Source organism: Schistocerca serialis, chromosome 3 (assembly GCF_023864345.2).
Source record: "Schistocerca serialis cubense isolate TAMUIC-IGC-003099 chromosome 3, iqSchSeri2.2, whole genome shotgun sequence".
NCBI lineage: Eukaryota > Metazoa > Arthropoda > Insecta > Orthoptera > Acrididae > Schistocerca > Schistocerca serialis.
Window position 1 is genome coordinate 1,024,619,338 of NC_064640.1, and position 22,759 is coordinate 1,024,642,096.

Consider the following 22,759-nt stretch of genomic DNA (forward strand, 5'->3'; position numbering starts at 1 on the left):
GTTTGTGGATGAGCACTGTCCTTTTGGAAATGACACCCAGTACGTTTGCATGAGAGGTAATATGAGGATAAGGGACGTCCCTGATGTACCACTGTACCATCATAGTTCCGCCAATTACCAGCAGCCAAGACCTGAAGTCATACTTGATTGCTACAAATACCATGTCATGAGTAACACTGTTGTGTCTCTCCAAAACATTGGAAGAATGGGACCTCCCCACAGGTCGCTGCCATACTAGCCGGCAATGGTCATTGGGTATAGCGCAGAGCTGTGATTCATTGCTGAACACAATGTGACACCACACATCAGCAGTCCATGCTTCCTGGTCCTGGCACCACTCCAAAAACAGCAATTTGTGTTGCGGTGTTAACGGCATCGTATGCTTGGTATGGTAATTCCCTAGTCCAGCTGCTGCTAGTAGCTGACCAATGGCGCTGAATTACCCAGAATGTCACAGGGAGTCGATTATTTGTTCTTGGATGGCAGGCACAGGTGTGGAGGGGTGAAGAAGTACTTGGTGCACAAAACAGTGATCCTCCCAAGTGGTGGTCAGATGTGTTCAACTAGAACCTTGAAGATGAGTATACCTGCCTCCATGTTCCCTTGCAGTCCAACACTGAGCCACTGTCACATCAAAATTCCTCACAAATCAGAATATTGCACAGTTCAACTGGCTGGCCAAATGGAGATCCACAATGAGGCTCCCTTTCAAATTGTTAGGTGCTGATAAGGCCATCTCATATAAATACGAAGCATCTACATATCTTTCACAGTGACCACTCAACACGTGATGCAGTTCACGCTCTTTATGCACCTTACCAGAACTGACAACAACACTAATGGATTCTGGTGGCCATTCTACCTGTCACAGAGAACTGCAACTCTTATCATTTACCTACTAACTGATGGTATGTACACACACATGAATTTACATTGACATTCGAACATGTCTTCTTGGTGATGCAGTTTTCTTTGTCTGGCAGTGTATGTTAACACTGGTATGAAATCTTAATACTCATCACACCAATTTCCAAAGTATGAAAAAAAAAAAAAAAATAGGGTTTGTTGGGGTGGGGGTGGATCCCATGAACACTGATGTCATTAGAGATGAAGTACCACCTCAAATTGGGGAAAGAGTGTGGAAAGAAATCCACTTGTTTGCATCCAAACACTACCCATTTTCTTTCCATACACACTTGATGATGTGATGCTATCAGGCTGCAGTACAATACTTGTTACATCCATGAACATTATTCAAATCCACTGTACTTCTTTTACCATTTGGTGGCAATCAAATAATGACATTTTTGCATGGCGATAAACTTTGTAGTGACTTTTTTATTACTTTAAAATTGTTTTATGTGCTGCTCCTCTCATCAGAGTACATTTTAAAATGTTGAATTCCTTGAAAAATTCTGCTGTCTGGTTTCAATGGTGCAGGAATCGGGTAAAAATGATACTCAGAAGCACACTGAGTCAAATTCAGAACAGAGACTCTTAAATTAAAATACAGTACTTTAACATACAAAGAAACTCAACAAGCATCTCATTCAAAATTTAAATTACTTTTCTCTGCCAGCTACTGCTTCATAAGCCAGTTAAAATTGTCAGTTCATTTTTGTTAGGTTGTATCAAAAGCTAGAAATCATCTGCAGATGAGCAATGTGCTGAATCTTTCTCATGGGCATTTAACGTTAATGACAACTGCATTGATGACCACACTTAAAACAATGCATTGGCAGAAAATTTTTCTCTTCCTCTGAATTTTCAGACTGTATGTCATCAACTCTAAACATAAAACAGTACTGGGAAAGGAGGAACAAGAGTGTTCCAAGGTAGGAGGATCTCAATGGGAATACTCATTTACAGAGCTGTGCGTTGGAGAGGGAAAAAATTAAAAACAAATGTATACCATTTCTTTGGTATAATTTGACAGGAATCTCTCTCACATAGCTGTCTCCAAAATCAACATGCAATCAGCTGTAGAGTAAATCTCCTGAATCCAAGCTTGGAGTAATTAAGAAACTGCAAAGGTCTTGCCCATGCACCCACACTAAGTTCACTACTCAGGTAGGTATAACCCTTCCTAGTTTTAAGGAGTGAGATTAAAATACCTTACCTAAGTGAGTTGGTAAATTACATTGTTTTTAATATTAAATAAAAAACAGTAAAGAGAATTTCCACTGTGTCATCTATGAGAATTTGCAACATGATGTAGTGGAGCTGATGCTGACCACGTGTTACAAGCTGTGCCAGTGACAAATCACACTAACATACTGTTGCCTTTCTCAGCATTGCCTCATATACAGAACGCTGAAAGTCACTTGACATTGGCAGTAACACTTGAAAAATAAGTTGGTGGAAAATTTTTGTCTGGAATGTGGACTAGTTCTTTTATTTTTCTTTCACACACACACACACACACACACACACACACACACAAATATATCATATATACATTTTAAACACTGAGTTATCTTATGCAGAGGTCTTTCAACCCAGTAGTAATGTACTACAGAAACACTTGCATATGAAACATAATTCATATTAATTTTCATGGTGTTTTTGTAATGTGACACCTTTGCTGAAATTCACGATACTGTGTAGCTTTCTTACAACTGAATATTCCAAAAGCAATTTTCTGTTTTAGAGTTTTGTGGTCTGTTGCAATGTTGCTGTTTCCACCAAGATAGTTCTCCCTTGTAATCTGTTGACTGATTTCGAAGTAACAGCTATTCCCTTTAAGACCATTAGGTGAATGAGAGTGAAGACAGTGAAAGCTTTTAAAAAATATATCATCTCATTTCATAGTACAAAACTCACGGTGGCAAAAAAGTATTTTATGTGAATTTCCTTTCTATTGATTTCTCAGGAAGACTAACAACCTGAACACACCTTTTCCTTCAACAATGGTGGAAAACAAAGTGTTGAGAAGTTGACATTCAGTAACCCACTCATGAAAAATGGTCCTAAGATGCTCTTACCCACTTAATTCAAGCCTCAGACGCTACCAGAGCACTTGCCCGAATTACACCACTTCCTCTTTTAACAGTCTGGAAGCTAATCTGTGAATCAATAAAGAGACTTTCTGGAAAATTAATTTCATTGTTTCTTCAAAGCATATGAGCTGTTGCATATGCTGGGGTTCTTAGTTGAGTGAACAAATTAGTAAATCAGCCTCTGTGTGTGTGTGTGTGTGTGTGTGTGTGTGTGTGTGTGTGTGTTTGTGTGTGTGTTTGTGTTTGTGTTTTGGCAGCTGAATGAGAGAGGATTCACATTTCAATTACAGGTAATCAAAGCTCAAAAATGGTGTCGCAAACAGTTGTGAAAACAGTATGGGCTGGCATTATGAACTTTCACAAGCTAAACATTTAATTGTGTGTGCTGAAGTGTAATTTTCTCCTTTTCCTCCCCCCATTCACCTGACTTGCCACATTTCCTTATTCATAGTATACTACTTCTGAATACTGTAATACAACAGCTTCCATACATGAAAGACACATCTGAATTCTCTAAAATATCATTCAGCTGATTTTTTTTCTAAAGGATCTCTTACACAAGTAGCTTTATTAAAGATTAGTTTGATATCGTTATTACATAAAATGCTATCAACACAAATAATTGATAAATCTTAACAAAAAGCTGTTTCGAATATCAGATTTTTGGACAAACATTGTAAGTACCTATTTTTCAGACCAGTTTTTGATTCTATAAACTCCACTATTTTCTGGCTGTTTAAAATGATAGATTTTGTCTGTAACATACCTGCGATACCAGGATTTGTTGGTTCACCAGGTGACTGGCATACAGTATCAGGCGCATTTGGCACGTAAGTTTCTTGTAGAGATGTATTACTGACATCATACGCTGAGTGGACACTAACAGACACATTAGCTGCTGGTGTTGCTGAAGGTACAGTCATTATTGCATTCGGCCATCTCCGTTGACCCTCCATAGCTGTGACAGGACTGCCCATCTCTGGTGCTGACTGGATACTAGAAGCGCGGCTTCTTGAACACCCTGACTGTGATGCCCAGGGCAATGGTATATTTTCATATATGGGCTCTGACTGCTCTTGGGCACCTGCGCAGCATCTCATCCCTGAGTCAAGAACATTAGCTACGTCCATATATGTGTGATGTGTTTCAGCACCAAGAACAACATTTTGAGCAGATGGTTGTGCATGAGGTGATACCAAATCTGGACTGGAACCACTGACCTATAAACAAAAAAGATGTTTATTAATAGCGCTGATGTAAACTGCGTACTTTGGACTCAAAAAATACACGCCAAATTCAATTTTCTGTCAGATGGGTTTGCAATCTAGTATTATATTCCAAAAATCATTTTTATCTCTGAAGTTCTTCCGATGGAAACCCACTAAAAATTTTGTGGTTTTGATTTTATGATGATACTAAATGTTCATGCAATTGTGGTAGAATTTAATTTGTTAAAAATGTTAGCACACTGTGAAGTTCTATCTACACTTTTGTCATTGTTTCGAAAAACAATAGAAACACATTAACATCCTCACAGCATGATTTAATCACATTTAGTGATTTATCATGAACAATCAAACAATGGAAAATCCAGGTTGAAACATCAAAATTATAAAAAATGGAACTGGCACAACGAGAAGATTGTTATAATTTACCATTCGGCCAAAGCCCTCTACAGAAAAGAATGTGCATGCGCGCGCGCACACACACACACACACACACACACACACACACACACACACACACACACACACAAACTTTTCATTGTGCCTGTCTGCAACTGAACGTGTCATCTTTACGGTGAGTAGCAATCTATCCTTTCCTTTATATTGTTTATCATGAATAATTTTAGCCCAACTAACATTAAGTTTAGTGCTGTATTCTAAAATGTTGTTGTTGGTAGAAGAAATTCTACTAACAGCAGACATTTATGGGAGTGAATACCACTAACGATCGTTGGTCATGTTACAGAGACATTAATAGATTGAAGTATTTTCATTTAAAGCCAAAATGTGAGGCATGGAATGGGTCATATTTTGGTTAAAACATACTTGAATACTCTCAAACAATAACTTGACAATAGTTTTACAGTAACTGTTGGGAGACTATCTGACAGGTAGTTGCCAAAGACACTACTTCTTCACCAGGAATGCAACAATCACAACAACATTCAGTCACAAAAAATAACTTATTACAAATGGAATTTTGTCATTCATAAAAATCAGGTCCAACAGCTGATCAGTTCCAGTCATTCCACCAGGAAGGAAGTACAGGGCTTGTGTTGTCTGTAGTTCAACCATGCCTAGATGGTCAATACCGTGGTTCAATCGCGTCCGCATTGTTACTTTGTGCCAGGAAGGACTCTCAACAAGGCAAGTGTCCAGGCATCTCGGAGTGAACCAAGGCAATGTTTTTCGGATATGGAGGAGATACAGAGAGACAGAAACTGTCGATGACATGCCTCGCTCAGGCCACCGAAGGGCTACTAATGCAGTGGATGACCGTCACCTATGGATTATGGCTTGGAGGAACCCTGACAGCAACGCCACCATGTTGAATAATGCTTTTCGTGCAGCCACAGGATATCGCATTATGACTCAAACTGTGTGCAATAGGTTGCATGATGCACAACTTCACTCCTGATGTCCATGGCGAGGTCCATCTTTGCAACCATGACACCACGCAGCATGGTACAGATGGGCTCAACAACCTGCCGAATGGACCACTCAGGATTGGCATCACATTCTCTTCATCAATGAGTGTTGCATATGCCTTCAACCAGACGATAGTCGGAGACGTGTTTGGAGGCAACCTGGTCAGGCTGAATGCCTTAGACACACAGTCCAGCAAGTGCAGCAAGGTGGAGGTTCCCTAATGTTTCGGGGTGGCATTATATGGAGCCGACGTATGCCACTGGTGGTCATGGAAAACGCTGCAATGGTTGTACAATACGTGAATGCCATCCTCCAACCAAAGTGCAACCATATCGGCAGCATATTGGTAAGACATTCGTCCTCATGGACAACAATTCCCACCCCGATCATGCACATCTCGTGAATGACTTCCTTCAGAATAACGACATCGCTCGACTAGAGTGGCCAGCATGTTCTCCAGACATGAAACCTATTCTTGATAGTTCCCCAGTTTGAGGAATGTGCTGATCTTTGCATATTATGAGAACTGCTTATTTCAACTTTCTGCGCTCTTCCAGTTAGGTACGAATTAAACCATTTGTGCACTGTCCCACTCCTGCCACAATACTTGAGCTTGTCTAGCAGAATTTCATGATTTACACAATCAAAAGCCTTTGAGAGATCACAAAAAATCCCAATGGGTGGTGTTCGGCTATTCAGATCATTCAAAATTTGATTGGTGAAAGCATATATGGCATTTTCTGTTGAAAAACCTTTCTCGAAACCAAACTGACATTTTGTTAGTACTTCATTTTTACAGATATGTGAAGCTACTCTTGAATACATTACTTTCTCAAAAATTTTGGATAAAGCTGTTAGAAGGGAGATTGGACGGTAATTGTTGATATCAGATCTATCCCCTTTTTTATGCAAAGGTATAGCAATAGCATATTTCAGTCTATCAGGGAAAATGCCCTGTTCCAGAGAGCTATTACACAGGTGGCTGAGAATCTTACTTATCTGTTGAGAACAAGCTTTTAGTATTTTGCTGGAAATGCCATCAATTCCATGTGAGTTTTTGCTTTTAAGCAAGTTTATTATTTTCCTAATTTCAGAGGGAGAAGTGGGTGAGATTTCAATTGTATCAAATTGCACAGGTATGGCCTCTTCCATTAACAGCCTAGCATCTTCTAACGAACACCTGGATCCTACTATATCCACAACATTTAGAAAATGATTATTAAAAATATTTTCAACCCCTGACTTTTTGTTCGTAAAGTTTTCATTCAATTTGATGGTAATGCTGTCTTCCTGTGCTCTTGGTTGACCTGTTTCTCTTTTAATAATATTCCAAATTGCTTCAATTTTATTATCAGAGTTGCTGATTTCAGATATGATACACATACTTCTGGATTTTTAATAACTTTTCTTAATATAGCACAGTAGTTTTTATAATGTTTGATAGTTTCTGGGTCACTACTCTTTCTTGCTGTCAGATACATTTCCCTTTTCCGGTTACAAGATATTTTTATACCCTTAGTAAGCCATGGTTTGTTACATGGTTTCTTACGAGTATATTTAACTATTTTCTTGGGGAAGCAGTTTTAAAATGCATTTACAAAAGTGTCATGAAATAAATTATATTTCAAATTGGCATCAGGTTCACGGTACACCTCATCCCAGTCTAACTGCTGTAGGCTTTCCCTGAAATTTGCAATTGTTAAATCGTTGACTGAACGTACTACTTTGGAGGACTGTTCAGTACTGCTGAATGGAGCTATATCATATATTGTAACTAGCTGTGTACCATGATCAGAAAGACCATTCTCAACAGGCTGAGCATTTATCTGGTTAAACTTATCTTGATCTATAAAGAAGTTATGTATCAGTGAGCTGCTATCCTTTACCACCCGAGTAGGAAAATCAATAACGGGTGTCAAATTGAAAGAACTGAGTAATACTTCAAGGTCATTTTTCCTATTACCCTCTTTCAGAGAATCTACATTGAAGTCCCCACAAATAATAATTTGCTTCCCCCTGTCTGACATATAGCACAACAAGGAGTCCAAATTTTTCAGAAATAGATGAAAATTTCCCGATGGGGACCTATATACAGTTACAATTATAAATGTGCCTTTATTTAATTTAGGCTCACAGGCACATGCTTCTATATGTTTCTCTACACAAAACTTTTTTGCTTCTATACTTTTTGCACAATGATAACTTTTGACATATATGGCAACTCCTCCTTTCTCCATATTTTCTCTAATTACATGTGCAGAGAGCTTATATCCACTTACATTTACCTTATCCATATCAGTAACAATGTGATGCTCAGACAGGCATAGTATATCTATTTCATCCTCAGCTTCTAAATCTTCTAAACAAACCAGAAGCTCATCTATTTTATTTTTAAACTCCCAATATTTTGATGAAATATACTTACATTATTTTTAATTATACTTTTATGAGAACCTTTCCTTATTCTAACATTTGCAGTACTCTCCTGTCTGAGTTTCTCATTGTGCTTAGGCCTAGTTCCTATACCAGTGGTCGCATGGTGTTCAGAGAGGCAAATTATGTCAACTGGGTTGGGTGACTTTAATTCATCAATGCAATTACCAAGGACTGAGATACAACTTGGTGGAGATAAAATTTCTGGTGATTAATAATTGACAGCTGTGATTGGTGATCCAATATGCTAGAATTGTGCTGTTTAATTTCTTTCCTAAACTGAAGATTTGTTTCAATCCTGACCTCTTGTAGAACTTGACATCTTTCTGTCTTACCTATCCTAAAAAAGGTGCTGCTCCAACACCTGTAACCACTGGTATTTTACCATTCATGGCAGTGCCTCCCCCCCTTAAATTTCCTTCTATTACCCCAGCCAGTTTATCCTTCCCTTTCCTGTTGAGATGTAGGCCGTGCCTGGTATAGTCCCACCTACTGAGAGAATCAACAGGAACCACACCAATATGAGCCCTCGCACCCGACCCAAGCAGCCGTTCCAACTCCAAATTAACTCTCCCAACAGAAGAGTTCAAATGAGGCCGGTCATGGCGTCTCAGGACAGATACAAATTCAACATTGGTGTGTCTCGATGCCGACGCAATCTTTACCAGGTCACACTCTATGCTGTACCCAGGATCTCTGTCGATACTGTTCCCTGGCCCTCCCACAATAACCACGGTGTCTTCCCTGGTAAATCCTTTACAGAGTGAACCTAAATCCTCTGTCACCTGATCCAGACTCGCACTTGGTTTGAAAAAATTTGTGACCTGGTATTCTGGTCCTAATTCCTCCTGCAGAAGTTGGCCTACACCTCTGGCATGCGAACTGCCTAACAACAAAACTTTCTTCCTTTTTGACGACTTTCCTACATTCTTTTTCAATTTCCTATTGAAAGTTTGTTGTGTTCTGTCTACACCTACCTCTGCTTGAGGCTCATCAGTTTCTAACTGAAGCAACAGGTCAAACTTATTCTAGGCCTGTTCCTTCTGTTACCTGTTGCCACTCCCCACCTCTCTTTGCCCTTCTCCCTCCTTAACCTGTCCAGATCTTCCCTAGCCTGATCTACCTCAGCCTGAAGGGCAGCAATTTTCCCCTCCTGTTCCACTATCTTCCTATCGCTGCTGCAAATCCTACAAAACCACTGATGAGCCTGATCCACTTTCCCGACACCCACACCACTGCAGTGCCCCCAATGAAAAAAACTACTGCATCCATCACACCAAACCCCGGAACTAACAATTCTATGGCAAGTCAGGCACTTCTCTCTCATGGCAAAAATAATACTTTAGCTAGAATAAATCAATTAAATTACCGAAAATCAAAAAAGATGTTACAAGAATTAAGCCTATTCACAAATGTATATAAACAAGTTTCTGATTTAAAATTCTGCTGTTTTTCTGAGATCTGTATTAAAACAATGAAGGTATACGCTATTTATTATATATTTCACTTGATGGAATGAAAAAAAAGGACAATTAAACGAGATACTTTAAGTTTGATTCTCCAAAAACATTACGAGAATTAGGCCTATAAACAAATTATATAAGCAAGTTTCTGATATAAAGTTACACTGTTTTTCTGAAATCTGTATTAAAACAATGAAGTTATACGCTGTTTACGGAATGTAGTTGTAGGGTCAGTTTAAGATTAAGAATTAACCTAATGTCTACGAGTCCATTAGAGACAAAACTCGGTTTCAGATTGAACCAGGGCAGGGAGGACAATCAGCCACCATGTGTTTTTCAAAAGAATCATTCTAGGAGTTTCCTATTTGCTATAAGTGATTGAGAAAAAGAACATAAAACCCAATCTTGATGTCTGGAAGGGGATTTGAACTATTTTTCTTTTAAGTGTACTGTCTTAACCACTGTGCCAAGAATAACAAATGATTTCCTAATTATTTCAAGAATACTAATACTTGATACGCAAATACAAATATCCAGTGTTAATTAATTAAAACATGCTAGTTTACTATGCACATTGACAGATGGCTGTCTTTATTTTAAACTATTTGTTACTGTGGTCAACAAATTTAACATTATTAGTGTGGTCAGATTTAAGTAATTTCAATTTTTTTATTTGGAAATTAAAAAACATAATTTGTTCCAAATATTAGTGAAAACATTGTTAATGAACCTTGACAACATACACCAATTACTAAAAAAAAATTGATTTTCCCATAACAGCATTATTTTCTAAAAGTTCTGAAAATTTTTGTAATTTTCTTTCATGTTCACTTTGGTAAATATAAGAGAAATAATAAATGCACTTATCCTGTTCTAATTGTAGCTGTAATGTATAGCTTGCTCACATTTAATATGTGGATCAAACAAAATTTGCTGTGTGTGCAGTGCTGCTGTTTTCATGTCTTTGGATCTGTGACATACCACACACCTGCTCTGTGATGATTTTTTTGGGGGGCAGTTCCATTGCAATTATTGTTACAGTTCCTATTCAGCCTCAGTTGACAATCTCTCGGAAATCTACCTGATGACTGTGCTTTGCATTGGATGTAACTTTCTAACATCAGATGTTTAAGATTCGTTAGAAATTCTCTTCTCTTCATATTAAATATAATTTTTTAAAACAGTACCATATGTGCACTGATTTCTATGACAATTTCAACTTACCATATTTGTAAGAACTGGGAGACTCCACTACTGTAGGCAGGTTTGTTAAACCCCAGGGATGGAAAATGTGTCTGCCCTTCACCATGAGCAAAGCTAAATTGACAATGACAATGCCATCTACAGATTGTAAATGCAAGCTACTGAAATGTTCCAGTATGAATTACGTGCCATCTTGTGACAACGTTGAGAACTACATCGACTGAAGTGTGTGAAAACACAGCACAGTAATGAAAAGGTTAAAAAAATATGAGCATGTCAAATTATTTATGATAATTGTTCATTTTTGACATTAAAACTGCTTTCTATCTGGTAAATTATATAACAGTTTGGGCAAATTGTACTGTACTCAAATAAATTTTGAGAATTTGTTTTGCAATTTGTAAATTTGCTGGTTAGAAGTTTTGACTCAGAAATGCATTCAGCAAATTTCATTTCATAATTTTTGATACTATCAAGAAATTTGATCTATATTTCAACGAAAAATTAATTTTCAGAAGTTTTACTTCCTGACTTTGCTACTGGAATCAGAGATTTGTCATCACGGTTTTGTTTTGTTATCAAAAAATTCTTTCTAGATCACTTGAGGAACTTGACTTCAACAGAATGAGGATCACTAGTAAGGAGAAAGGGAGGAACACAAAGTCTGTGACTAGCTGAAAAATCGGTACTATGGAGGAAGAGAATATTAAGGTTTAATGTCTCATGAACACCGACATCTTTAGAGATGGATCACAATGTTCAAAGCTAAACAGTGGAACAGTGTGGGGTATTTGACATGTCTGTCATTGTATTCAGAATGACTAGGAAAAAGTGCTTTCCCCGAATGCAAACTACGGCAGTGTGGAAACTTGCCACTACATCATTTCTGTGTGACTAAGAAAGCAAAGAGTGGGTATGTAACAGACCAACGTGGAATCATCCTACTTTTCTTGTGCCATCCCTCATATCAACATCATTTTTTATCCTTTATTTGAGCCAATTTTGCGAAGGACACATATGTGACAGTTACACAAAATAGGTAAATTCTTATTCATACCACATTTTCATGAGACTTATTCATAGTGTAATTTCTCAATCATTAATAATACTATTATGATTAATTTATCTGGAAATAATTTTTATTCAGAAATATGTAGACTTTAAGATTTGGAAGGAACACATGAAATTGAAATCTTTAGTGAGCAAATAGCTGTTTGTTTATAAATTGATGTAACTCATTTAAAAGCCCACATTCTCCTCTTTTCCATAAACATTTTACTTTTCCCAAAAACTTCCTATTCCAAAAATTATTCTGAGTCAAAGCTTTTGTTATCCAGACTGTTTGACTCTTAAACACTGGTTGTTTCCAAAATTCAGTACTACAGATTAGTAGACCAGATATTTCTGATTCCAAAAATGCCTACTTTCATTAGAAGAACTTGTTAATTTGCTAACTACCCAATTTGGAAACTTTCATTTTTAGCAATGTTTGGTAGGCTCTGGGAGCTGCCGTGGAAGTAGAAACCATATCCATAAAGCAGTACTTATAATTCTGCCCTTTTTTCTGATTATCCAGCTAACAATTCAACAGACTTGCTCCTTTGCCTGTTATAATTTTGTGTACTCTAACTCTACTACCTGTTATGTTAATGTTAAAAACATAACAACAAATTTTGACTTTTAATCTTACATGAGTCTCTAGGTAGGTTTACTGGACAATGCTGTGGCCAGTCAGTGCATAATAACAAAATTGTCAACATCTTTGTGTTGCAAGCCAGCATCAGAAAGTCAGTCATTGGTTAGTTATCAAAAAGTTTACATCATGTTATATGACCATGATGTGATAATCTCAGTGTTGTTAGAAGTCAGTCTGTGCTTCGCTACTAAATTGTAAACATCATGTCATAAGTTATTTCGTGTGAACAGTTACTACGTGCTGCAAAAAAAGTAACTAAAACAGACTTCATTTGGTTGTTAGTCAGAGCCCTGCAGTGAAAGTGGACAGTGAAAATATTACCATTCTGTCGAAACATTCATAGGGTAGGTGCTGACCTGTGACACATTAACAGTCCAAATTACTGGATAAAAGCTGGTATCACTATCCTACTGATGTCAATCAATGTGAAAAGATTGCAACTTAAATTATACAGTGTTGTGTTCATCATTTAACAAACTTCTACACCTACATCTACATGCACATACATACTCTGCAAGCCACTGTATGGTGCCTGGCAGAAGGTACCCCGTACCACTACTTGTCATTTCCTTACACGTTCCACTCGCAAACAGAGCAGGGGAAAAATGACTGTCTACGTGGCTCCATATGAGCTCTAATCTCTCTAATACTATCTTTGCAGTCCTTATGTGACATCTACACTGATCACCCAGAACATTATGATCAAATTACCGAATAGCCAGTATGTCCACCTTTAGCATGGATAACAGCAGTGACACATCATTGCATGGAAGCAATGAGGCCTTGGTAGGTCTCTGGAGGGAGTTGGCACCAGATCTGCACACACAAGTCACTTAATTCCCGGGGAGGGGGGTGATGAGCTCTGATGCCACATTCAATCACATCCCAGATGTGTTCGAGCGGGTTCAGATCTGGTGAGTTGCGGGGCCAGTACATCAATTGGAACTCACCACTACGTTCCTTGAACCACTCCATCACACACTCCTGGCCTTGTGACATGGCACATTATCTTGTTGAATAACGCCACTGCCATCAGGAAACATGATCGTTATGAAGGGGTGTATGTGGTCTGCAACTTGGCCATAATGGTGCCTTGCATGAGCTCCACTGTATTCACAGGTGGCAAGGTGAATGTTCCCCAGAGCATAATGGAGCCACTGCCAGCTTGTCTTCATCCCGCAGTACAGATGTCAAGGAGCTGTTCCCCCGGAAGACAACGGATTTGTGACCTCCCATTGGCATGATGAAGAAGGTATCGGGTTTCATCAGACCGTGCAATACTCTGCCACTGCACCAATGACCAGTGTTGACAGTCATGTGCCCATTTCAGTAGTAGTTGCCACTGTTGTGGTGTTAACATTAGCACATGCATGGGTCGTCTGCTGTGGACACCCATTGTTATGAGTGTCTGGTGCACTGCGTGTTCAGACGCACTTGTATACTGCTCAGCACTGAAGTATGATGTTAGTTACGCCACAGTTTGCCATCTGTCCTGCTTTACCAGTCTGCCCAGCCTATGACATCTGACACCTATAATGAGCTGCCTAATTCCACAATGTCTGGAGGTGGTTTCACTACGCATTGAAGACACTCACCCAGCACTCCTCAAACAACCAACAAGTCGTGCAGTTTCTGAAATGCTCATGCCACACCTCTGGGTCATCACAATACGTCCTTAGTCAAAATCAGATAGATCATACACCTTCCCCATTCTACACACGGGCAGCACACTCACCAATACTACATGCACAGTGTGTGTGTCTGAGTAGCAGTCATTCCTCACCAGGTGATGCTGCTATCACCTGGACAGGTTTATATTGATAATGGGTCAGTGGTCATTATATTCTGGCTGCTCAGTGTAAGTTGGCAGCAGTACAATCATTTTTGCACTCAGCCTCAATTGCCAGTTCTCTCAATTTTCTCGACAGTGCTACTTGAGAAGAGCTTTGCCTTCCCTCCTGTGATTCACATTTGAGTTCTTGAAGCATCTTTGTAACTTTTGCGTGTTGTTTGAACCTACCTTAACAAATCTAGCAGTCTGCCTCTGAATTGCTTTGATGTCTTCTTTTAATCCGACCTCCGGCAGTACTCAACAATGGGCTGCATTAGTGTCCTACATGCGGACTCCTTTGCAGATCAACCTCATCTCCTAAAATTCTCCAAATAAACTGAAGTCAACCATTTGCTTTCCCTGCTACAATCCTTACACACTCATTTCATTTCATATTGCTCTGCAACATTATGCCAACATACTTAATCAATGTGACTGTGTCAAGTAGCACACCCTTAATGCTGTACTCTAACATTATGGGTTTGTTTTTCCTACTCACCTGCATTAACTTACATTTTTCTACATTTAGGGGTAGCTGCCATTCATCACACCAACTAGAAATTTTGTCTAAGTCATCTCGTCACCAAATCAAACAGTATCTGGAAGATGGACAGTGACAAGAAGTATCACTACTATCAAGATAAAAAACAGGTCAGCAACTTTACAAGTGCACCTGGCTGGTTTCCCCGAGAACATCAATCAATTTGCTGCCAAGTAGTGAAACAATGATTAAGATTTACTTTGAATCAGTTATCACACAATGTGTCCAGGCTGCAACATTGCGAAAAGTGACTACAAAGTGAGAGTTGTTTTCTGAATGTCAGGCAGAAGTACATAGAGCCACAGCATATGGCATGAGGACATTACAAGGCATCAAACAGCACTACTGACCAAGGGCTGTATTACAATATTTTACTGGTGTAATTTTAGTCAGACATTGAAGTACCACAATCGCAAAAACAGGATATATTTGAAAAAATGAGGACACAAACAGGTTTGTAATTTTGGGATAACGAACTACGACAAAAGTGGAAAATTATGAGTACAATATTCTTGTGTAAAGTGATAATAGAAAAATGTTTGTTTGATTACATTTTGTGGCATTTTATGGGCAATTACAATAATGAGAGTATAAAAATGACTTGGAAGATTGTTGGTTTGTGGCTAACACAACAGAAATGAAATGTTTATTTCTGTATGAGTAGCTTGCATATTTTATGTACACAAATGCATATATATTTGAGAATTGTTATTATTATTATTATTATTATTATTACATAAATATCCAGTCCCCAATGATAACAATAGTTGAAATAAAGTGTATTATATTTTATGACAATACTGTGAACAATAAAAAGCTGCAGAATTTAATAACTGACAACTTGTATCAGAAAACTATAATTTCTATGAGTAAAGGTTTAAACGATATGAAAACCTCTTGGGAATTAGTTAGCAAGGAGGTGTTTGTTGATTCAACAACCATGGATGTTACCATCAGTGACACATCCTGCCAGCCGATCAAGCATCAGACGGCTAATTTCAGGTCAATGCTTCATCGTATGCATAAAATCTCCATCTGCCCCACCAAACAGCAAAAGGCAATCAGCACAATTAAATCAGTTGGCCATAAAAACAGGTATGATGATTTTGTAGTAGCTAAGTTCTCCCAGAAAAGAAAGCAAGAATTGACAATAAATCACTTCAACAAACAGTACATAGAGGAAATGTGAAGGACACAAAAGCAACAAAGTATGCAATCATACTATGTATAGGCCCACTTTCATACAAAATATTCAACCCATTCAAAAGAAGTGTGTCAAAATCAGCTTTTCCAGCACTGATAAATTTCAATAGAGAGTTTTACACACACTTCCACACATTATCATCATCCAAAAAAATAAGAAGTCTGTAAACAGAACTGTAATAACTATCCTGATTTTAAAAGGTGTGACGTGAAGTCACTTATGCGGTATGCACCTATTTTTATGCAGTTTGAAGGTAGAATCAGTGCTATGATTGACACTATAAAAAATACTTGGAAGCCACAGGTTGTGAGGTGATTATTTAACAATACATTTGAATTTGTACATTGTAAGATTAATCTGAAAAAAATCTGTAAAGAGAGACAAATAATACATAGCACCATAAAGTAACAACTGTCTTAAACACAAATCTCATTTGTTGGAGAGCGGAGCCAATAGGAGGTTGCCAGATAGAGGTGGCAATCTATGGTTTGGCATGATGAATAAGATTTTTTGTTACAAAGCACTTAAGATTAAAATATAAATACATACACTGCCCACTGTACATAGTGTCAGGCACAAGAAATAGATTTTATTTATTTATTTATTTACAACACAGATTTCATAAGCAATACTGGTAATTAGTGTACAATGGCACTGTTGAATGGTAGGAAGTACAGCACATAACACAAAGCTAGTGTTAAATAATTATCTAGAAATAGTTAATGTGGGTTTCATAGGCAACACTGGTCATTAATGTGAACTAAGAACATTAAAATGGAAGAAATTATAACACACAATTGCAATGATGTAAAATGAGCATACAATTGTGAATCAGCTGAGGACCATCCAGGTAAGGGAAGCTGAGGCTGGAGTCCATGATGAAGAAATGAACTCAGTTTATTATATTAGCCAACTCATAACTGTTTTTCAGGGAATAAGACCATGTAAAATAAAAATCTTCTTTAATTTTCTATTAAGGAAACTATTCACATTTGTGTTAGGAGCATGACGTGAGTCAACCACTGGTCTCATTACATGGGTTTTCTTGGTGAAGCTTTGCCTGGGCCTTGAGCATGGGAGGTTGTGGATTCAGGACTATTGTACTTTTTTTATTAAACAAGGATTGGAGGAGGAAATTAGAGGAACTGATATGTCCTTTAAGCTTAACTTGAAATTAAAGAGGAGGATTATATGTTTATTTGCAGCAGATTTTGACTGCTCTTCAGTTTGCAAACATTTTTGCTTTAATTAATGTTTTCTTGTCCTGGGTGAAATCCAGTATTTTATTCAGACACCAACGTACTGTATTTACTCGAATGTAAGCCGCACTTTTTTCCTGGTTTTTGAAATCCAAAAAACTGCCTGCGCCCTAGAATCGAGTGTAAAGTAAGCGGAAGTTCTGAAAAGTGTTGGTAGGTGCCGCCACAACTAACTTCTGACATCGAATATATGTAGCAGGCACAAAGATAAATACTAGCACCAAAACCTCTGCGGCAGTAAATAAATTAAAAGAAAAGGTAGAAGAATGTAAACATTGTGCCATGTATTCTTTCGTGTTTGCTACTATCTCATTTAAATCCTGTCTGTCTAATAAACTACGAAACTAGAGTGAGACAACAACAAATGTCAAATGTTTATATTCATATTATTCTAATGCTGAATAGTGATACTGTGGTGTCACCGCCAGACACCACACTTGCTAGGTGGTAGCCTTTAAATCGGCCGCTGTCCGTTAGTATACGTCGGACCCGCGTGTCGCCACTATCAGTGATTGCATACCGAGCGCCGCCACACGGCAGGTCTAGAGAGACTTCCTAGCACTCGCCCCAGTTGGACAACCGACTTTGCTAGCGATGGTTCACTGACAAAATACGCTCTCATTTGCCGAGACGATAGTTAGCATAGCCTTCAGCTACGTCATTTGCTATGACCTAGCAAGGCGCCATTACCAGTTACTATTGATACTGAGTCATGTACAGTCAAGAGCGACGCTCATCATTAATGGATTAAAGTTAAGTATTCCACCAGCAACGTCCATTTTTCTAAAGTCTAATTTCCTTGTCCTGTTCCAGACCTCACGCCAGCCTGCGTGAGCTAAAACGCGTGCCTTTCAGCTTCCTCTAATAATACAGTGTTGGCTCTCCTGCCAACCCACAACAGATACAATCAGAAATGAAGGACGGAAACTGACTAGATTTTTAAATCTAAGATGACTCTAATTTCTGTGCAGAATGTAATGTACTAAAGAGGCATCTGCAAAGATTTTCAAATGGAGAAAAATTTTCACTAAACTCTCGTTCAGAACATCTTCTATCATACACAGTCTATTATTTGGTTCTTGTTGATCATTATCAAAGAAAGCAGCAGTGTAAGTAACAACAAATAGCTGTCTCTTGCCATTGTTTCGCTTATGAGACAGTTCCTCTCTCTCTCTCTCTCTAATTTTTTTTTCCCCCGACAGCCACAGTAGCGAGGCACAAAAGCAAGCCATGCCGCGAGCGGCGACAGGTCGTAAACACTCATTATCACAATGCGACAAACAATGCATGATACATTAAAATAATGTAGTTTCAGTTTAGAGTGACATAAACACCTATAACAAAGAGAACGGCACTTATCAGATCAAAGCAAAATAAGCAATCGATTCAGACCAGATGAAGCACTTGAAAAAGCAAGGGTATCTGTACAAATAAGGACGGAGCACCTGACACATAGCAATGGCTACTTGGTAAAGCTTAACTGTTAAGCTTACGACTCGAACCAAACTACTGTAGCCGTATCTTCATCCATTTGACCTAAATTGTGTCTCATGTTACAATGGACCAACTTTGTTTCGATTTGGAGGTGCGATCTAAAACTTTTCTCTCCCCTTGAATTTCAAGTCTCAAATTTCAGGTGCAGCTTAGATCCAGGAAATTTTTTTTTCCTTGATTTCAAGTCTCATTTTTCAGGTGCGGCTTAGATTCAAGTACGGCTTAGATGTGAGTAAATACGGTACACTAAGTTTCCTCATCTCACAACAACAACATGATAACCTAGGTCATGGTGAGCATGTTCATAAACATTTTTGTAAGCAGGATGGTTAACTTCACTCGTGTGGTTTTGTCAAACAAGGAACGTAGGTCACTTGGTAAAGGTTTCAGTTATAACCTACCAGTTAAGACAAATGATGGTGTTATCAAGAAAATGACTGTGGGCGTCTAAACAGCTTGTGAATTAAGTAAAAATTTGTAAAGGACGCAATCAGAAATTGCTGTTAAAATAGTAAAGTTGTTGAAGAAAGCTAATAATAAGATGGACACTAAGACTCATTAGATGCCTACTGCTAGAAATCTTAACACTAAACTGCAAAATAGCAATGTCTTTGTCAAAGAAGACAAATAAAGGCAACTCTGTGGTCCTGATATCAGATACTGATTATATTTCTAAAACACTAAACTTCTTTGAAGTAAATGGCATATTTGAAATTAAGAGGGATCCTCTCCCTCAATTTCAAGAAGCTTAAAGGGCATATCACCTCCTCTAATTTCTTCCTCCAATGCTAGGTTGATAAAAAAAATGTATGGCTGTTCTGAACCCACAGCTTCCCATACTCGGGACCCAGGAAAAGCTTCACAAAGAAAACCATCTGGTGAGGCAGTGGTTGACTCAAGTCATACTTCTAATTCAAATCCAAATGTTTCCTTAATACAAAATTAAAGGTCTTTACTTTTACAGGGTTTTATTCCCTGACAAATAGTTACAAGTTGGTTAATATTGTTAGAGAGCTTATTATCTCTCAGGAAGTGACTCTGGCATCATTAGACATCAAAAATTTATACACTAACATCCCCATTGCGAAAACATTGGAAATTATTAGGAGAAATTTGATTAAATCCAATAAAATGAGCACTGGAGAAATTTGTGAATTACTGAATTTACTGCAAGCTTCATTTTCATTCAATTACTTTCCTTTAATGGCAAGATATTTCTTCAAAATAAAGGGCTAGCAATGGGTAGTTCTCTCTGTCATTCTAACACACATTTTTGTCAACAATTTGGAAAACAAATTCTTTGCTTTGAATCTCAATCTCAATGATGATATTATTTTGTACTATGGACATGTAGATGACATCTGTTTAATATACCAAAGGGATGCAAATGACGTTAAGAGCTTCGCTGGGCTATTCCGTCAAATGCATGAAAATATACAGTTCATGGTACAGTTAGAGTAAAGTTTGTCTCTACATTTCCTGGATTTACCACTAAAAACAGATGTTTCTCAACTGGTAACTAACCTTTATCGGAAACCTACGACCGTGGGTTTAATCATTAACGCTGACTTAAATCACCCATGGGCACATAAGCAGACATACTTCCAAGAAATGTTTAGTAGACTTGCTAAATTACAACGTAATGATGATGGTGTTAAGGACAAGATTGGTATCATTGTGCAAGTGGTGCTGGCAAATGGTTACCCACAAAATGCAATACAGGCAACGGAAGTAAAAATTCCTTAGAGGGATAGGCAAACACAGAACAGAAGTAACAAAATAAAATTCCCATCATTACACTACTATTCCCCAGTCTCGGAAAGAGTAGGCAACACCTTCAAACAAGACAAATGTTAAAACAGATAATAAACTGGTTTCATTTCTCCATCACAGACATGAAGAGGAAAAAAGTAAATTTAAAAAACCAAGCATTTATAAAATCACGTGTGGGTCTTGTGATTGTGCTTATATAGGTCATATAGGGAGATACTTTGAAACCTGATTTGGGAAATATATATACAAAAATAGTGTTGTCTTGAGTTTTCGCTTTAGAAATGACATCTCAAAAGATTTAAAAATTTTGCATGTAGAATAGAATCAATATTTTGGAGGAACTTCAAATCCATGTGCCTTAATCTAGACTCCACAAAAATAGTAAATGAAAAGGCAGTAACAACATGACAGTGATTGTATAAAATTTGTGATGGAGTAATGAATACATAACAAAGGGCCTGTTTCAGTAAGAATTCTTCATCTTTAAAATGGTACATAGAGATGCTGTGGTTTTGAATGAAGATTTATCAAATAGTCATAGGCCTTTGGCCTGTTCTGTTTTCTTTTAAACTGTTCTGTTTGTTATATCTTTAGACATACAAGTTATTGGTAGGCCATCCACAGGAAAATTTTGTTTAACTGTGTGTACATCAAGGCATCCCCTACGTGGCTTAGTTCTTGTTAAGACTGTGGTGGGCTTACACTGCGGGAATTGCACACCCACATTTGGATTTTATCTCACTGATCTCGCTGTCCCCCTCCCCCCTCTCTAATCACTCGCCAGCCACTTGGATGGTCCTCAACTGATTTACAACTCTATGTTCATTTTATGTCATTACTACTGTGTGCTATAATTCCTTCCATTTTAATGTAGTTAGTTTACATTAATGACCAGTGTTGCCTATGAAACCTATGCTGTTGTATTTCTATGTAATTATTTAAAATAATGGTCATTATCCTACGTTACTCTACGTACATGGAAGTAAGGTCATGTTTCTACAGTTCTACCTACATGTTATTATCTTTGTTTTATTTATTTCTATCATCTGTCAGTATTGCAACCCATGTAATTAATGTATGCTCCTGTTATTGTATGCTGTAATTCCTTTCACTTCAGTGTTGTTAGTTTATATTAAAGACTAGTGTTGCCTACGAAACCTATGTTTTACTATTTCTACATAATTATTTAACCCAATGGTCTTTGTCCTTCGGGGTTACCTTCTGTACATGAAATTGTGCTCATGTTTCTCGAATGTGCCTTATATGTGTCACTACCTTTAGGTTTTACAGTATATCTGTAATTTACAGATCCCACTGTACCTCTCTCCGCCCACTCTCCGGCATCAGCTTCCCTTACCTGGAAGTCTTAGCTGATGTATGACTGTATATTTATTTTGTCATTACTATTATGTGCTGTAATTTCTACCATTCAATAATGTCGTTTTACACTAATGACCAGTGTTGCTTAGCCAGTCAATGTCTGCACATCTATTTTAATCTTAAATGCTTTGTAATAAAAAGCTTATTAATCATGCTGACCCACAGATTGGACCCTCCCACCTTTACCCGGCAATCTCCTATTGGCTCTCTTCCCTTACAACAGGAGATTTGATTTTGTGTTTAACAGAGTTATTATTTTACAGTTTTTGACTTGATGTAAATTTGTTTTGTAATTATATACGACCTTCATCATATTTCATGGGACTGTAATAATTATATATAAATGTTAAATACTGATGATCACCAGTACTCTTACATGGCGGTTTGGTTTTCTTCCGAATGACACAGCTGCTGTAATGATTCAGTTTTGCATTATCTTATGGATAAGATGTTTGACTCCATATCTATGTATGAAGTGTTTTAGTTAAAACTGGTATGTTTTTCACATTGTACTTTGATTTATTTCCTGTTTGCTCTTAGTGGTCAGATAACTATTATTATGCACTATATATTGTTTGTTATTATTTATGGATTTTTTTTTCAGACTAATCTGATGATGGATAAATTGAAATGTGTCATTGAAGAAAGTACTCACCACACAACCTCTGACTTCCATGTATTTTTATAGCATCCATCATAGCACTGATACAACCTTCAAAAATGTCACAAATTATATACTGACCAAACAGATAGAACTTTTGAAACAAGGTTCAAGGAGCACCTGGAGGCCCAATGACAGAATAATTTAAGCAAATCAGCCTTTGGCATC

The 22,759-nt window shown here is 37.7% G+C and overlaps 1 protein-coding gene across 1 annotated transcript in view; it reads right to left on the reverse strand.

Moving 5' to 3' along the window:
* Positions 1-22,759, reverse strand: part of LOC126471484 (tyrosine-protein phosphatase non-receptor type 14) — a 172,879-nt gene that overhangs the window by 57,620 nt on the left and 92,500 nt on the right. Inside the window, exon 15 of the mRNA XM_050099691.1 lies at positions 3,766-4,219. Coding sequence (XP_049955648.1) covers positions 3,766-4,219 — 454 coding nt within the window. The remainder of the gene's footprint in view (positions 1-3,765; positions 4,220-22,759) is intronic.